Here is a 20,445-nt window from a genome sequence, read left to right as displayed (position 1 = left end):
TATGCATAAGATTACAATATTATTTTAGGCTCACTACCAGGGAAGTGTACAACTCCCTTAAATAACTTTTAGGCTGAGATGCACAATCCTAGCACCAGATACAAGGGACTTGTAGGCTAAGATGCACTACATCAAGGAAAGATACAAAAATTCCAGAGAAGACTCACTGTCTCCAAGAAAGGTACATGAACATATGAATAAAAAATGAATAGTCCTTCAACAACATTGCCTTTGACAATATCCAAGTATAAAGTTGTCCCTAAATCTTGTTCTCAAGCAACCAACTTCACTACAATCACCACTTACTTTCTTTGTAATAACTTCGCATCACTGACACTTGAAAATAATTTAATCATGTAATCACAACACACTCATTGATTCACACATTCATCCACACCATTAGCATTTATTTGATCTTCTATATATACCTTCTTCATTTGTAAACATCAACTAGGTTGGCTGGAGAAAAAGAAAAACATAGGTCTTATCAAGTTGGCCACAAAAAACATAAATGTGGCAAATGTGGTCCAATATAGGAGATAGAGAGGACCTAAAAAATCATATTACTTCTTTCTAAGTAGTTTAAATCAATTCACATGCAATCACACGTTCTCCAAGGTCAACAACAAGGTAACATGTAGATAAATCAAGCAACAAATCACTAGTCAGCCCAAAAAATATCTTTTAGATGAACAAGCCCAATTCAAATCCTCACACACCAAGGTAGGAACAAAAAATAGTGCAAAACAATATTCAAGGAAAGTAGAGACACCTAGTGATTCACCACAAGTAGAAGAGCAACTTCTGTCAGCCGAAACAAAGTCGTTACCATGAGACCCACATGTTAGGCACAATGTACCATTACATAGATCTTCCAACATCATGCAGATAATTCAAGGGTGTTCCTTGCACATCCAAAATCATTCTCAAATTCTTCTTTCTTCTTTACACATCAAGACCACAATGACACAACACAAATGATATGTAAAAGTCTTCATTCTGGAGAGCCAAAGAAACTAATCATGCAAAAAACACCATCATCGACTCATGTAGACATCACCAACATCTGAAAAAATGAACCAAGATACAACACAAACATTATAAACATGTCCTCCAAGATGAAACACCTAAAACATCAATGTGAATAAATGCAGAGTATTTTCTGGACCAATTTTGATAGACAACCATACTATCAACAAATAAGACTCACCAACCACAACAACTGTAGCACCAAGGACCTGGAAAGATAGGAGCGCAATGCCCATAGAGAATATACATTATGTTCAAGTCTACAAGGCCATATCTTAAAATGTGAAGGAATGCAGAGCATTCTTCTAGACAATCATTCTTATATATTTTTGTGCCAACTTCATCAAACTTCCAATGAGTAGAATATCTCAGAAACATTATCTTCTCACTTAGTAAAACATCTTCATTCTATTGAAATGCATCCAATCCTCATCATTTTGTCATAGCCATTAGCCATACTATTAGCATCATTAATTGTATCAACACATCATACTAACTATAGAAATCAAACACCAAGAAGGTGGACATCCACAAACCATTTGCAACCAATATTCATCTGTTCTCTATATCAATATCCTCATACTAGTGGTGCAATTCATAATGATAACAATAGACAATCAATTACCAACAATACACTAACAAAAATGAACAACTCCATCATCACTACCTCAACAACCAATCACCATATCATCAATGACAACAACAACCAAAGACAATGTATATTGTTAAACATCAAGTTGACATCAATGACTACATATATTGCTAAAAAGGATTAATTTGGACTTTTAGGGATTTAGGCCAATAGGAATGCACTATTTTTGTAAAAGAAAACACTTCAATAATTTTACACAATTCTATCATTCAAGTAGGTGTGTTATCTTTCATGGGCCCATATTAATACTATACCAAAGGCATGGATATCTAAAAATTTGCAAGGTCATTAGCCGCATATGTATTGCTTACCTTAGAAGCTTAAATCCTTAACCAAAGTTGAGTCTATCTTTGCCAATTAGAAGTAAATTGTGAGTAACTTCTTGGGTTTAACTTGTATCCATTGAACCATAAATGAGACAACCAAGAGGTCTTCTCTGGATATATAAGCTCTCGAGGTATCTTTATTATACCTCAATGGTACATAAGTCTGAGATTCATAAAAAGAACCCATATATAAGCATGTGATAAATGAATGTGACTTCACATTTCAACTTTTAATTAAATAGGGGTCTCAAGGATATGCAAAATATGATAATGACTCTATTAAGGTACAAATTTGATTCTCCCCATTTTATGTACCCTAATAGATTCATGTGGTTGAGATCATCCCTTGGGGTGATGAAATCTCAGAGTAGGATTTTTAATGGGAAACAAATGTTAGGTTATTTTGATCCCAATGTTGTACAAAGTGCAAGGGGAGAGCATACACACAAACTAGCATCCTTAAGTTCTAATCTAAAACACAAAGGAAATATATAAAAAAATTAATCCCTAGGTCTCACTAAATACAAGTGAAAATCAGAGATTCCAAAAATTTCTCAAACATGGAAAACATGTTTTTTAACTTATCTAATTTATGTGCAATTAAGATAGCGATAAGAATGTCTTTGCAAAGTGTAACCTACATCAAATGTGTTGGTAGTTTTAGATATTAATTTTTGATGGGTGTAAATGGTTGCATCACTTAGTTAGAGAAACAAATTAAAATAAAAAGTTGGCATAAAATTTAAGAAAAAGGAGAATAAAATATAAAAATAGAAGTTAGACTACATAGAGTGTAGGCACTAAACCATGAATGCAAACCAAAATAAACAAAAAAACTAAATCATGGAAAGAGAACCTGTAAAACAATAGTTATATCTAAATTGCAAAACCACTAAGTTGGGAACTTGCCCAAAACAAAAAAAAAGACATTAATGATTTTTCAATTAAAATAGAATGCTAAAAAATGTGAAAAGACAAGGGAAAATGTTAGTAGATAAACAAAAAAATGGAAAATTGAATAGATAATGATGCAGTCACTAGTTAGGAGGGACCTCAAAGAAATCAATCCGAACCAGTCAACAAGAGTAGACACAATAGAAACACAAATATACGATGGAGGCAATGTAGAACAGATTGAATTATAACATGAAAACTGATTACAACCAACCGGGTTATAGAAATCGGCTCACAGGCCTGCTAAAACATACTCAAAGTACAAAATAGGTCACAATCGTGACCTCAAACCTCAAGACCTATCTTCTATGCTTAGTCTAGCTACTTTATTACATTCTAAAACTCAACTACAAAGATTTATACGATCCAAGAGGATCCGGTCGGCCCAAAAAGGGATCAAAACCCGAAGAACAAGACCTAACATGCAAAATCAACAAGGTCGGCCTTCGCCAAGAGATTCCTCCAAAAAATCCAAAGGGTGAAGTGTAGATTGTGGGAAAAGGTCAGCCACATGCCAAGGAGCATCAAAATCAATGCTCAGGTCTCCGCAAGTTACGAAAGGGATCCGATAGATCACCAATGCAAATAGGTCCAGGCAACCGGTAACAGGAAACTGTCATGGAAACCGATGGCGATATATTGTCGGAAAAATGATCCAAATGCTTCGCGGTTTTGGAGTAAGGAAGATGATCAAGTCTTCAATTAGAATCCAATTCCATAAGATCCAGTGAGCCAAATTCAAGACACACAGAAAGGAAATGTTGAAACTGCAAACATAAAGAAAAACAGAAAGGAAAATATTTTTGGTTGATGCAAGATTGTCATGAACCGGGGATGCTTTTGCATCAGATAAAAATCTAAAATGACATTTTTTTGTAACATAATATGCAAAAGATCTAAGTGACAAGGTAGAAGCATTGATAAATGCATGCGTTAATTTATATAGTTTAAGCATTGGATTGGGATGGGAGAGAAAATATGTTATCCTACCAACAAAGGGTTAGAAAATAATAGAGATAATGAAATAGCACAAATAACCTATACAATAGATGGAAAAAGGTGAAAAAATCAATAGATAAATATTAGAAATGAGACACAAAAGGGCCAAAAAATAGAAAATGAACAAGCACTATGTAAGATGTGAAATCATTGATATAGAAGTGTTAGTGCTAAAATATAGGGCATAAGAATTAATACATAAAACTGTACATAAGAAATTGTAAAAAATAGCGACAAAGACATGGGTCCCATTGAGTGTGCCAAAATGAAGGAAAGAAAAATAGAATGAATGATACAAGGTAATAGACAAAACACATATTCACACAAATTGAGTGAAATATTTTACCTTGTTCCCCTTGCACCTACAATTTAGTTGAAATAAAGTGCATCCAATGTCCCACTTGATGTGCTTAATAATATTTGTATTGATTATTTTGACATAATTTATTTTTCTCAATACACCAGTAAAATAATAGTTAATGATGTGATGTATTAATTCTTGAATGGACAACATGATAGTATGATTGAATGTGTGATGATAATAGAAGGAAATGCATCCACTTCATACATTTTATAATGAATAATTAGAAGGATAAGATGCAAAGTTGATGGAGGGCTATATTTTAAAGAGTCTGGACACATGGATTGAAGTTGTAGTATTGTGAAAAGTGTCACAAGAGGGGAAGTGAGGGAATAATATAGAGAAAACACATATCTGTAAAGTGGTGGAATAAGGTTCACTAGTATATACATGCAAATTGGGAATCATACCCATTCACATCTATTGGAGTAATTAGGATACTTTATCTAATTATTTATTAATTAGGTCCTTCAATTACTTTTTCACTTAAGCTAAACTTAGGTATTTTTTGTTATTAGAGTTTTCTTTTCTAGCTTTAGTTCAAGTTGTAGTTGAGCTTAATTTAGCTCCACATGCTTTTCTTTGGTTCTCCTAATTTTAGGATTAGGGCATCTCGTGATTTCTATAAAAGAAAGTCATTCATTCATTATAACTATCCAATTTTATTATAGGTTAATCTAATTATCATATTCCTCTTTGAATTAATTCTTTCTCAATCTTTCATAGCACCAATCATGGCTTCTTCTCTTTTGTGTGATAGATGTTTTTCTTGCAAATGATTCTTGGTTCTTGTGGTTGTATCATCAACTTCTACATGGTACCAAAGCTCAATATTTCCTCCTTCATGGTATCAAAGCTTTAGATCTTTAAAGTTACTATCCATTTGGTTGAGGGATCCAACCTTGGGTGATTTTTTTGTGTACATTGGGCTCAAACAAAGGTTGCTTTCTATTTTCAAAAACTTCCATTTTTTGGATTTTTTTTGTTGTTGGAAAGTTTCTATTTTTGGAAAGTTTTCATTTTCAAATTTTTTTGAAAACTTACTATTGTAAAAAAAAATCCATTTTTGAAGTTTCTATTTTTGGAAAGTTTCTATTTTTGAAAAATTTCCACTTCTAGAAACCCTTCTAACCTTCCAAACCCTAATCAACCTAAGTGTGGTTTTTTGGCCATAACTTTGGCATATGGGCTCAAAATCATGAAAACAAGATATCATCAAAAATTTGATTTCAACACTAATTCAAATATATAGGTGGTTTTGTCAAATACTATACCAATTTTTTGTACTAGACATCCAAAGTCAGCCTTCATTTTTTCGCTTTTGGGGCCATATCTTGTACATAGAGAATCTATTTTTCAACAACTAGATATCATAAAAAGTCTCTTAGAGTACTCTATCCAAATCTTAGGTCTATTTTTCTAGATTTTGTCCCAAGTACATTTTATTCATATTTTTATGTTTTCATTATCTAGTCAATTACTTGGATGTTTTGGCACTTGGGATGGATCTGTTTGTAGAGAAGGTTGTATTTGATGTTCTCTACATGTGTTGAGATTCCAGGGGTTTGATTATTTTATTTGAGGAGGTATCATGTGTTTTTATGCTCATCCTTTAGTTATCTACCTAGCAAAGGGCAATTAGGAGTCTTGGGAAAAAAGTATCCTGACACATCTTCGATGGCTAGATCTTTTGCCTTATTTTTATGGACTCATACCTAAACTAGTCACATAAGGAGGTAGATCAAATTGAGTTAATATCATAGACCATGTTGAAGGTGTGATTTGTTCTAGTGTTGATTATGACACGGTGTGCTATATCGGACGTTGAGTGTCCTTGTGCACTTTAGAACCAACTTTGGGAGATGCATAGAGAAACTCATATCTCTCCATTCCCAAAGGATCCTACAACAAATTTTCTTCTTCTCCTTGCACATGTAGATTTCATACCCTTTTATTATGGTACTTTAGAGGAGCTCAAGTGAGTATATCAAAGGTCTTGCATGTCTAATGGATCAAAGACCTATCTTCATGTTCCTAATACTCATATTGACATCCCATCTCAATCATCTTAATCTTTTTTTATTCTTGATTAGATTGGGATTGGCTCATCTATATATCTCATTCATTTAGTGCAATCGGAAATTGTTCTTCTACACACAACTAATTGGGATTCATATCTTGTAGACATATCATCCTTTTTTGTGGAGTCTCATATTGCAGATTTGGAGGATTATTTTGAGGACATTCATCTCCTTATAGATAGCCACATCGGTGTTGTCATCTCATCTTTATCATCCATGGAGCTTGTTCTTCAATAGTTTTTGTAGAGTCCTTATAATTTTTCACCTCCTACATTGATTGGGCATGTACTTGATTGGTTTGTGGAATCATCTTTCATGGACACGACAATATTTGAGTATTTTCTAGAGGCATAAAGTATTTGGATTTGGATTCCTAATTCTTCTGGTTTATAGGAGTGGATTCTCCTATTTCCAATGGATTTTCTTCTTCTTAAAAGGAGAAATGTTGATTGGAGATAGTGGATCCTGTTCTATCTTTAGGCTTTCATCATTGGCATAGAAGATATTTCTTCATTGGGGGGGATTCCTATCCTCATTTTCTCTCTCTTATGGGGGGACATTCATTGTACTATTGTCATAGAAGCAATACTTGGGGGGTCACATTGAGTGTCTTTCTTTCCTTGTTTCTCTAGTGCAGTTATTATTTTTTGTCTCTTTGGGGGAGGAGTTTTTTCCTTGTGATTTTCTCCTTTTATTTTTTGTGAGAGTTACATTGCTTTTCATTAGTTTGTAAATGTGTACCTAATTAAGCCTAGTTGTTGGGACTCATTCATTCTTGCATTCATAATTATCTCTATAGCTTATCCCTATGTTGATTTTGAGGGGGGGTGTTGGAGCAATTAGGACAATTTATCTAATTATTTATTAATTAGCTCCTTTAATTACTTTTTTACTTAAGCTAAACTTAGGTGCTTTTTGTTATCTAGAGTTTTCTTTTCTAGCTTTAGTTCAAGTTTTAGTTGAGCTTAGTTTAGCTCCTCGTTATTTTCTTTAGTTATCCTAATTTTTTCATTAGGATGTCTCTAGATTTCTATAATAGCAAGTCATTCATTCATTTTAATTATCCAATTTCATTATAAGTAAATCTAATTATTAGATTTATCTGTGGATCAATTCTCTCAAGGTTGCATAACATCAATAATGGCTTCTTCTCTTTTTGGTGATAGGTGTTTTTCTTGTAGATTATTCTTGGCTCCTATTGTTGTATCATCAACTTCTACAACATCAACATATATTGGGGAAAAACCAATAGCCCCAACTACAAACACTTGGAAGAGTTGGGCACAATGATTAGTTACTTCCTTTGTTGTGTGTAGATGCAATTTGATAAGGTATAATGATTAAAATGTAAGAAATAGGGATACTAAAGAAAAATTTGAGAGTAAGCTACATACTAGATAAGAAGACTCTGAGTACAAATTTGGAAACATGGATTAGAAAGAAACCCACTTTTGCAATTTGAACTTGAAAGTGCTAAACTATATCAATAGGTATCCTAGTCCTCAGGGTCTCAAATGTAGATTTTGATAAAATATTTAGGATTAGGATGTTGCTCAAAATATCCTCCTGAAATTTCATCGAAAAAGATTAAAACAGTGTTCATCAGTTGCCACTATCTAGGATTTTTTGCTTATTCAAAATCTAGTTTTATTTTTCTTAATATGCATATTTTTCTACATTCTTCTTTGCTAGATCTAAAACTTGCATACACAAGAGAGGAAAATTGTTGTTGGGTTGATAGGGGTTTGCCTAGGTCAAACCTTGAGTTCAAAATTAACCCTATAATGATGAATAAATAGACAAGAGAGCTTACTCTTACAAAGTAGAGGCTGGATATAGAAATAAATGCTAAATTGAAATGTTATACCCTCATTTATGAATCTCCCTTTGCCTTTTAGTCCCTATGAAAATTTGATGTTTCTATGCATGTCTTCACATAAATTTGATCATGGATGCCATCTTGAATGCTTGAAAATATGAATACTTGACCTCTCCTTCACTTCCTTAATGATGATTGATTGGAATTGAATTGGAAACTTGTGGAGACATGATTGAGAGGTGTTTCAAATGAGGAGATGAGTCTTTCTTTTATACTCAACCTCACAAAGCATGTTGAAAATCATAAAGAAGGCCTACACTGGGTTTCATTTCTAGCTCTACTTTTTTTTTACCATTGAAGGATTCAAATTTGGGCCTATTTGGCTTGAAATATAGTTCCTAGCATCATAGTCCAAGAGGAATAGGGTGTTAGGTGCTCTAGTACAATCCTTTTGGACTAGGAAAAGGTCAAGAAGTCATAAAAGAAAGAAGCGACCACATATTTGACATTGGTTTGAGTAGAATAAGGCATAATCAGGGTATTGAAGGTAGAAACACTAAAGTGAGGGCCACATGAGCATGAAATTATATGAGGATACAATTTATGACACTACAACATCTCATGAGGTGGAAGGGAAGGTATGATCACACACATATGATCGAAAGAGTGAGGATGAGATGGAAAGAGAAGAGGATTCCAAGCTAGCATGCTCACATGTGTAAGCATGGATTGGGATGCCATACTCACACATACGAGAGTCTAAATTTTGTTTCATTCAAAATTAAAAAAATGCTTGCATGAGGGCATGCTCACACATGTGTGAGAAAAGGAATGTGTTGAGGTAGCATACTTATAAATTTGAGAGAAAGAAGAGGATAGCTTGGACACTTGAAAAATGATGTAAAGTTTATATTTTAATCCATGTGAGGATATCTGATGGCTAGGATTGAAATTCCATAGATTAAAGAATTTAAAATACAAGAAAAATAGTGGGGTTAATTAGTCTAATTTAATCAATCAAGGTGGAGAAATTAGGGGCTAATGTTATTTAGTTAAATTAATTTAATAAGGAAATGAAAATTAATTATGGGAAAGGTGTAATAAATAAAATCATAATTTATTTAATCAATTACGAAAAAATGTCAAAGTGGCATATTATATGAAGAATTAATTAATGTATAAATGATAAATTTTGAGTGTATAGAATTCACATCATGCATATTGGCATTGATAATGGTAAACCCAAAAGCACTTTGAATTTCACACAAAATAAAATTATGTTTTCTTTCATTACACATTTATGAAAAGTTGAGTAGCAAGACAAATATATATCTTCATTCAAAATTAAAAAATATCCCATTATTTTTTTCCTAAATTAAAATAAATTAAAAATAAGATACAATAAATATCAAAATATCAAAACCAAACACAACCATATGAATATTAAATTAAAATATGTACTTGTATAATGTCATACATTTTTACAGGGATGTGCATCATATAAATTAAAAATATAAATAATATATCTAAATTGTTTGATATAATGCTATAAACGCTTGTAATCTTGAAAAACTAAATGAAAATAGAATATTGTATCATTTCCTTTGTAACACCATCAACATGTTCAAATGCTTGATGAATGTTCTATATAAATTGTGATTTCAATTTGATACAATATACTAACTAATTAAAATATAGAGTTATTTTCAATTTCATAGGATTAGAAAAGTTTTAAGATATTTTTATGACATCAATTCAAGAGAAAAATAGTGTTCTTTACACTATATAAATGTGGATACTAGAAATATGCAAGAAATGTTTTAAATTTAAATTTACTTTAACCGCCAACAATGATCCTAGTCTCTCTATTTATAAATTTCTAGGTAAACTATAAATATAACTTAGTTTTCAACACAACTTACTTTAAAAGTAGGAAGACTATCACATGTTTTTAAAAATAAATTTAAATATTAAACATTAGCAATGAAGAGCTAAAAATACTTTGTATGCATTTTTTAGAAAAGATCTTACTAAGTGAAACTCAATATAAAAAATTACATTGAACTTACAAAAGATTTTCTTGAACCTTGTTATAATCTTATAATTATCATTATATTTTAATAAACAAAGTCATTACTAACGAGACATGGAAATTTTTGTTTTTATTTCAATTATCATTATAATAAAATGCTTTTAAGACATGAAATTAAGAGAAAATAGTTTGATAACTACCTAAACACAAAAGAGAAAGAGAAGTATAACTTATTCTACAATGCAACTTGTTATTGATGCATTATATACAACTGTAATATCAAGATTGACCCTACCTCATTGGTAATAGATATAACCTCACAATTTTTGGATATACATTTTTTATATTACCAAAATCACTATAATAGCTATTTTAATAATTGTTAAAATGATGATATTTAAAATTAGACAAATACAACTATAATAAATATTTAAATAATTGTTAAAACAATGATATTTAAAATTAGACAAATATTCAGTTGTAAACAAATATAATCTTTATGGTCCTACAAATTCCACCTCAGCTTTGTAGACCTAAGTAAGTACTATAGTTTCCATATAGTCCTTGTTGACTATATATTTTACTTCACAAGTGCATGATTATAGTCATGGAAATAAAAGGTCTTATAGATGAAATTTGATAACCATTGTGATATTAGGCACGAAGCTAATGCAGTTCCAACCAAGAGTATATTCCAAACACATAATGTTGATGATGTTTGTTTATTGGTTGCTTTCACTCCAAGGATTGCAATACATAGGATTGGTAAATTTTGTGTAATGATCTCAAGACCCCTTAATACTCTCAATGCACCTCTACAACTACGACACTTCATTACATGAGATTGATACCTGAAAATATATAAAGATTACAAGAATTAGTAAATTTGATCTAGGAGAACAATATTCAATATTAATTTGTATGGTGATATTCTCAATTATGGTAAATGAGAATCCAAAAATCATAGCAAATTATTTTTATTATTAATAAAGAATAACAACATTTGGAATGATTTATTATATAAGAACACATACTATAATTTGTCGATGTGCTTAAGAATTGAATGACACCTACTTTGTCTAAAATTCAAAGAGTTTTTCTAATATTTCAATAATGTGAATTCATACACAATTTAAGTAAATTGTTGAAAACATGTTCCTCAACATCATTTAACATGGTTACCTCTAAGTTGAAAAATACTTGAAAGAAAAATTTGAATGATATAAAAACACACATTTCTCAAACTAGATAATTGTGTCATGTATATTTATAATAGTGAAAAATATATTTTTATATATTTTCTCATTTAGTTTTGCATCTATTTTGAGGTAATGTATACTCATACATGATGCAATGGTGTTAGGAAAATGGTGTCTCAAACTTGCATCTACACAAGGTTACTATTTTTAGTAAGTTTTCATTTGAGTATGGATTGGTCCGAAATTATTTACAAAGCTTTGAATTGGCTAGATAAGCATACTGATAATTTTTTTGTTTCAAGATCATGTCTAGATTTGAAGATATTAATGTTTCTATTTTTTAAAGTTTTAGAGTCAATTTCGAGGGATTTAGACGCTTTGAAATGACTCTAAAATGTCTATAAATTTGGTTCTTGGAAGTTTGGCGTAGCAAGTTGGTGTAGAATTATATATTGATGTCTATCTAGAAGAATGCTTTGCATTCCTCAGCATTTTATGATATGGTCTTGCAGACTTGGACATAATGTTTATGCTCTGTGTACATTGAACTCTTGTCTTTTGAGGTCCTTTGCATTGCGGCTAACGTGGTTGGTGATTGTAGCTGGCTAACAATCTAGTTGTCTATTAGAATATGTCTAAAAATGCTTTGTATTTCTCCGCATTTATGTTTCATGTATTGCTCTTCGAGAACATGTTTAAAATGTTTGTGTCGTGTCTCGTTTCAATTTTTAGAAGTTGTTGTTGTCTACAAGTAGCATAATTATGTTGTGTGTATGACTGGCTCTCTAAAAAATAGTTTTTTTGTATTAGTTGTGTTGTGCCCATATGATCTTGACATGGAAAGAATAAAGAAGGATTTGATAATATTATTGGATTTTCAAGGAATGTCCTAGTGTGCTCTGCATAATGATAGATGGTTTATTTCATGATGCATTGTGATTGGAATATGTGTTTCAAGGTAACTACTTTGGTTCGATCGACAATAGTTTTTCTTTGGCTTGTAGTGAATCCTTGGGTATCTCCACTTGCCTTGAAGATTATGTTGCATTGATTTTGGGTCCTCTCGGGCTTGTTCATTATCTGGAAGATATATTTTGGGCCAACTAGTGATGTGTTGCTTGGTGTATCTACATGTTACCTCAATGCTAACCTTGGAGGATTTGTGACAGCGTGTGAATTGTCTTAAAGTTCTTAGAAAGAAATGAAATGATTTTTTTTAGGTCCTCTCTATCTCTTATATTGGATCGCTTTCACTACATTTATGTTTTGGTGGCTGAATTGATAGGACCTATATTTGTCCTTTTCTCTAGCCGACCTAATTGATGTTTGCAATGAAGGAGTTTGTATATATAGAAGATCAAATTGATGATGATGATATGGATAAGTGTGTGGATTGATATGTATGATGTGCCAACATGATCATATCATTTGTAGAACTAGTAATGTGAGTTGCGGCAGAAGAAGTGAGTGGTGATTGTAGTGAAGTTGGTTGCTTGAGACAAAGATTCAAGGACAAATTCATACTTGGAGATTGTTGAAGGTAGTGTTGCTAAAGGCCTACATACTTTTGATCTTATATTCATGTACCTTTCTTGGGAATGTATCTTTCCCTAAGGTAGTGCATCTCAACCTACAAGTCCCTCTTTTCTTGCCTTGGGATAGTGCATCTTAGCCTTTAAATCCTTTAGGGAGGAGTGCAATTATTTGGAATTGAGCCTAAAATAATATTATAATTTATTACATATTGCTGAAGAGTTTGCTGGAATGATGTGTTGTCATTGATGTCAACATATTCTTTTGTGTATTCTAGTGTTCCAGTCAAATTAAATGTGTTGATTTGGTCAGTGTGTTGCAGATGAGTTGTTGCCGTTCAATGAGTTTAGAGATATTTATCTCTAGTTGATTCAACAAAAGTTTTAGTAGTTCGCATGATGATTTGATTGAGTTGCATGGTCTAGTATTGTGGATGTTATTCATTTGTTCATGTTATTCAGTATTCTGGTTTGTGCTCTGCATTGCTCCAGAGTTGCTATACCTTGTTGTGCAAATTTGGCAAAGTGTTTGGGACATTCATGTGTGTCCTCAATATAGATGGTTCATGATTTGGAAGTTTGCAAGTGAATCTTTGAGTTTGACAGTCAGTTTGGCATGTGTTCTTGAGGTTTGGTATAATGATGATGAAGATTCTAGTAAGGTGTGATATTGCGGTTGTTTATGGTGTGATTCACACTGCTTGTGGATGTTTCTGGATCAAGTTCTATTCATGTTGATGGTCTGCATTGATAATTGTGCATGATATTGATCATTTCCTTGATACAGTGGTGTTCTTCATGTTATGCGATATTCTTGGTGATTGTAGCATGTTGCGGATGATCTAGACATAATTGTTGGAGGTGTTATGTGTTGGTGATATTGGTTTAGGTATAGATTATGTCTTAGCTGAAAATGTTTTTGTCTGTGTGAATTTTTGTAGCGTGTGAGGTTATTGTTTTGTAGCTTGCATTGAGGGTTTAGCCAACCTTGAAATAGGTCGATGATTTGTATAAATATATGTAATATTCATTTGTGAGATGTATCTTCTTGGTATCTGCGAGTGTGTGATCAAGTAAGTGTGTGAACAAGTGTTATGATCTTTCAAATATGTGAAGAGAAGAGTGTGTGGTAGAGAAAATCAAACTATGCTTAACTGAAACTATAATCAGGCATTTGGGAGATGCTATTTTCGTAGTTTATGTAATCCGAGTTGTTGTCCGAATCTTGTAAGGAAATGAGTCTTCCTTAGGGTTGTATCCCTTCTTGTTTTGTATTTGAGTAGTGAACTCTAGGCAGTGTGCTTGAATGCATGTGCATTCTCCATTGTAATATTTACATTTACTCCTACTAGGGTATTATCTCATTGTGGGTAGGTTCTCACCATGGTTTTTCCTTTAACTGAGTTTTCCACATCAAAAATATTGGTGTTATGTGTGTTATTGATGTGGTGATGGTTTATGCTTTCATTGTTAATAATCAGATGTGAATTTATGTTTGAGTTGTGTAGAATTTGTGACAAAACTGATTCACCCCCCCTCAGTTTGCTGCATTGTTGGCAACATAATCTTCTCATATATAGCAAGTTGGCTCTCTCAATTTTGGTTTTCCATGTAAATCTCCCATTCTCTTGTGCATGGTGATTGCCATAACCCACTTTTTTTACCTTGATAAAACTTATCATCATTATTATTATTATTATTATTATTAGTATTGCTACTATTAATATTGTTATTAATTTTATGAGCAATGTTAGTTGGAGATGAGAAATTGAATAAGGATGGAATTATTTTGAAAAGAAGAATGAATAGTGGTGACTCACACGTGAGGTCATAATTTACTTGGAAATTATTTATTTTTTCCAATATTCTAATTAAGCACATGGTGTAGGAGAAATAAGAATATTCTAGAAGCGAATTTCGAATTTAAAATGCATGGTCAAATGTAACCGCCAATATGACAAGTTGTAAGGAATATGTCTTCATGAAAAAATTTCAAATTCAAATTTAATATGCATGTAACCCCCACTTTTGCATGGAATTATTTTGGAAAAAAAAGAATATGTGAATCATTTAATTCTCTTGTAGTGGGAAATGGCTCTCATATTCTATATATTGAATACAAGATTTTCAAAAAAGAGGGGATTTCATTGTTTTTTTTGTGGGGGCGAAGAAGTAATTTCTCAAGTTCTTGTGGATACTTGTTAGTAGTAGTAGGATTTTTAGCCACATTTCATTGTAGAGTTTTTAAGTTTGCTCTTGAAGAATACTCACCGAGCTACAAGGAAGGATTGAAGAAGATAAGAGGGAGATTTGGAGACGGTTCTACAACAAGTTCTTGTTCAATCCAGGTTCCATTTCTATTCACTTGCTTGTCTTCTTTCACGATGTATTTGTATGATAGATATTGTAGGAAAAAGATCTCTTTTCTTTCTTACTTGCATACATAGGTTTTCTTTGTAATGGGTTTTATGTAGTTGAAGGAAGAGATAATTTTATTCACTTGTAAGTATTTCCTATCATAAATTTGGGTTTTTAGAAATAATATTGCATATCTTTTCCAAAAAATAATTTTCTTCATTGGTTTAGATTTTGATAGAAGAATTTATATGCAAATAGGAAACAAAGTTTGTTTATTTTTCCTATAATCAATAGACTTCTTTCAAAATATACATGCAATGAGAATATTGTTTAAAATCTCTTTTTCCCTTTACCTTGATTCCATTTTTTTGCTCAAAAGTTACCTTTTTGCCCAAGAGATTTAAAATCGGAATAGGGATAAAAAAGAAATAAAATATGTTTTTATGCGAAATGCATATCTCTATGCTTAATCATCTTTGTGAAAATTTATCCCTGGAAGGTGTTTATATATCCCTGTGAATATATAAATATATATATATTCTGTGTTTATTTCTCTGAATATATATATGTTTATTTCTTTGAAAATTTTGTCTCCGAAAAGTATAATTTATGAAAAATCAGTTGAAATTTTGGGTTAAGTTAAGCAGGTTATTACATGTGGTATTAGAGCGAAGGTTCAAGTCAAAGAGAAGTTAGCAATGATGGAAATCAACAAGAACAAGGAGTTAATGAACAATGAGAGTCGAAGCTATAATCAATGTATTAACTGAGAAAATGGATAAGATCAAGACGACATTGAAAGGAGAAGTGGGACTTAAAATGAGGATCTTGGCAACAATCAAGGAAATGAGATGGATAATAAGAGGCAATTTAATATGTTGGAGCTATCTAAAGATTTGAAGAAAATTAGATGGAAAAAAAATTGGTGAAGGAGTAGAAGATTGGTTGAATGAAATGGAAACATAATTTGATCTAAAGGACATTAGTGAAACAACTAAGGCATTATGGGGTCCCTATCAACTTATCAAAGAAGCCACTAGTTAGTGGACCAATACTAAGTAACAAAAGGGTATAATGAGGATATAATTGCATGAGATCAATTTGTTCACCATTTTCATAAAAGTTGGCCACCACAATTATTTTTCATGAGAAATTGACATAACTTTGTAAACTTGAAAATAAGTTCACTAAATTGTTAAGTACGTACCTATGTGTTAAAAAGATGAGAAGGGTTCAATTGAGAAGTTCATTTTGGGTTGAATACCAACATAAGGGTAGAAGTTGATGAAGGAAGTACTTGAGAATATTTAAATCAAGAAAGGAAGATTCAAACCTTAGCAACAACAAGATAGAATTTTAACAAGAATCATTCATTCAAAAGGAAGCATGAATTCCAAGGCCAGAACTCAAACTTTAGCAAGTATCAAGAGTTTAATAATTCTGAAAGAAGGCCATCTCCTAATCAAATCAAAGGGATGTATACAATAATAATAGGGGCAATTATGATGAAAATGATCAACAAATAGGATATCTTATCTACCAAGGTTTGATGAAGCAAGGACTGATCCTCCTATGAATCGGGGAAATAACGCTAGAGCTATTCAGAGTTTTGGAAAGACGCCAATACCAATTGTGCAACAAAGAGGTTGATCAATGCAAATTATAATAGAATCAATACGATGCTACATGAGAAGATACAAATGAGATGCAACAAATATTTTCAATAAAACTCTTTTAAAGGTTATATTAAATAGGTGCATCGGGACAATGCACAATTCAAGGGAGGAAGGATGTCATAACCCTCTTTTTTTTACCTTGATAAAACTTATCATTATTATTATCATTATTATTATTGTTATTATTATTATTACTACTACTACTATTAATATTATTATTAATTTTATGAGCAATGTTAGTTGGAGATGAGAAATTGAATAAGGATCCAGAATTTTTCAAAAAAGAAGAATGAATAATGGTGACTCACATATGAGGTCATAATTTACTTGGAAATTGTTTATTTTTTCTAGTATTTTAATTGAGCACATGGTGTAGGAGAAATAAGAAGATTCTAGAAGCGAAGTTTGAATTCAAAATGCATGGTCAAATGTAACCGCCACTATGACAAGTTGTAAGGAAGGAATATGTCTTGCATGAAGAAATTTCAAATTCAAATTTAATATGCACGTAACCCCCACTTTTGCATAGAATTATTTTGGAAAAAAAAGAATATGTGAATCATTTAATTCTCTTGTAGTGGGAAATGGCTCTTATTTTCTATAAATTGAATACAAGATTTTCGAAAAAGGGGGGAGTTCATTATTTTTTTTTTTTTTTTTTTTTTTTGGGGGGGGTGGAGAAGTAATTTCTCAAGTTCTTGTAGATGCTTGTTAGTAGTAGTAGGATTTTGTAGCCACATTTCATTGTATAATTTGTAAGTTTGTTCTTGAAGAATACTCACCAAGCTACAAGGAAGGATTGACGAAGATTAGGGGGAGATTTGGAGACGGTTCTACAACAAGTTCTTGTTCAATCCAAGTTCCATTTATGTTCACTTGCTTGTCTTCTTTCATGATGTATTTGTATGGTAGATATTGTAGGAAAAAGATCTCTTTTCTTTCTTACTTGCATACATAGGTTTTCTTTGTAATGGGTTTTATGTAGCTAAAGGAAGAGAGAATTTTATTCACTTGTAAGTATTTCCTATCATAAATTTGGGTAGTTAAAAATAATATTGCATATCTTTTCCAAAAAAAAATTCCCTTCATTGGTTTAGATTTTGATAGAAGAATTTATATGCAAATAGGAAACAAAGTTTGTATATTTTGCCTATAATCAGTGACTTCTTTCAAAATATACATGCAATGAGAATATTGTTTAAAATCTCTTTTTCCCTTTACCTTGATTCCATTTTTCTGCTCAGAAGTTGCCTTTTTGCCCAAGAGATTTAAAATCAGAATAGGGATAAAAAGAAATAAAATATGTTTTTATGTGAAATGCATATCTCTATGCTTAATCATCTTTGTGAAAATTTATCCCTGAAAGGTGTTTATATATCCTTGTGAATATATATATATATATATATATATATATATATATATATATATATATATATATATATATATATATATATATATATATCTAAAAAATATTTATTTGTGGGAAGTCTCTGTGTTTTTTTCTCTGGAAAATTTGTCTCTTAAAAATATTTATTTCTAGGAAATCTCTATGTGTGTGTGTGTGTGTGTGTGTCTCTCTCTCTCTCTCTCTCTCTCTCTCTCTCTCTCTCTCTATATATATATATATATATATATATATGTTTATTTCTTTGAAAAAAATTTCTCTGAAAAGTATAATTTGTGAAAAGTTAGTTGAAGTTTGGGGTTAAGTTAAGTGGGTTATAACAGTGATTCATTGTTGCATCTTATTTTGTTGTTGATAAGGTTAAGGTTAAATTTAGAGTGAATTGTGAAATAAATTTTTAGTATTTGATCTAGACTGATTTAACCCCCTCTCAGTCCTAAGGTGTGCTCAAACAATCAATTTTGGGGCTACCTTTCAAAGGGCGATGAATGTCGGTTCAAGGACTTTTTTGAGAAATGTATCATCATCTAGATTAATTTAACGATAATATTTTCCAAAAAAGGAAGGACTGTGTGTCTTACTTAAGAAAGGTGTTCTAGAGATGTAGAGAATATGACATCTCTTTGAATCCAAAAAAATTGTATGTTTAGAGTTACTAAAGAAAAACTTCTAGGGCACATTATTTCAAAAGACAAAACTTCCATTGATCCTAAAAGGGTGAAAGCCATCCTAAAGATACAACCCCTAGTCAGAAAGAAATAATTGAATTCTTACTTTGATGAAATAAATTTTGTGAGAAAATTCATCACTAGGTTTTCTAAAATTGTTAAACCCCTTAATACCATGTTAAAGCAAGATGTGAAGATTGAGTGAACTGGTGAAACAAAGAAATAATTCGAGGAGATCAAAAGGGCTATTTCAAGGGTTCTTGTTCTAGTAAGTCAAGACTACGATCTCCCTTTTTTTTATTTATTCCTTTGAATCCAAACACACATGCACCACTATGCTCACCCAAAGGAAGGGACCTAGAGATGAGAGACCCATTGCTTTCATGAGTGCTCCATTTAATATTGCATAGCTCAAGTAACCCATTGTGGAGAAGTAGACCCATATGCTTGTCAAAGTATTGGAGAAATTTTGGCATTATATTCTAAGTAGCAAAATTTATGCCATAGTACCCAATGCAATTGTCGAAACCCACCTTATACAGAATTAGTTGGGAGAGAAAAGAAGAAAGTGGGTTATGATGTTATAAGAGTATGACATGGAAATGCAACCTAGGAAAAAGAGGACAACCATTAGCACAATCTATGATAAATATTGAGCCTAGTTTGACTTCTTGTCAGTATAACATGGATGCACATTGCCCAATGAGTGGTACATTGATATTTGTTAGATGGAGGATACGAATTTGGTTCTTGGTCTCAAGAGCCCAACAAGAAGCCAAAGACTCAAGAATTAAAATCCAACATCATGCAATGGAGCGTTCTCTAAATGAATGAAAATGAAGAACAATACGAACTAAACCAAACCAAGTACATTCACCAACTATCTAACTCCATTGTTTCACTATCAACCAAGATCTTGCCTTTGCTCTCAGATTTTGAACATAGCGCACAAGAAGCTAAGGAAGAATGGAAAAGTTGAGTGAAAAATGATTAAAAACCAAAGATCAATATGCTAAAATCAAAACAATATTATAAAAATTGAATTCCAAGAAGTGGGGAGAGACAAATGAGAGGGGCAAATGACTTATATAGATGTTCTGATGAAGGAAATCCATTGTAGAAGGAATGTGGGATTAAAGAAAGGTAGTTAGAGGTGAATATTTGACCCACATTTATTGAATGAGTGTGATTAGGAAAGCATGAAGGAGATAAATAAGATGGATTATGAAATGGATTTTAATGTATTAAGAAATGAAAGGATTTAATGAATCAAATGGAAGAAAACATCAATGAAAATAATAATGATCCATTTAATCACTATAATGATTATAATAAAGCATGAGGATATTTTTTA

The 20,445-nt window shown here is 31.7% G+C and overlaps 1 protein-coding gene across 2 annotated transcripts in view; it reads right to left on the bottom strand.

Annotated features, from left to right (window-relative positions):
• Positions 1-884: 884 nt before the first annotated feature.
• LOC131038708 (protochlorophyllide-dependent translocon component 52, chloroplastic) overlaps positions 885-20,445 on the bottom strand; it is an 84,461-nt gene continuing 64,900 nt past the window's right edge. The window contains exon 7 of one of the 2 annotated variants that reach the window (XM_057971237.2): positions 885-1,066. In XM_057971237.2, the coding sequence (XP_057827220.2) occupies positions 1,057-1,066 (10 nt within the window). In that variant the 3' untranslated portion in view covers positions 885-1,056. Of the gene's footprint in view, positions 1,067-10,656; positions 11,105-20,445 lie in introns of those variants that run through there. The other variant, XM_057971233.2, reaches the window with a different exon arrangement.

The sequence above is a fragment of the Cryptomeria japonica genome, chromosome 9 (genome assembly GCF_030272615.1).
Source record: "Cryptomeria japonica chromosome 9, Sugi_1.0, whole genome shotgun sequence".
NCBI lineage: Eukaryota > Viridiplantae > Streptophyta > Pinopsida > Cupressales > Cupressaceae > Cryptomeria > Cryptomeria japonica.
Note: the sequence above shows the minus strand (reverse complement) of the source record. Positions and strands in the feature narration are given on the sequence as shown.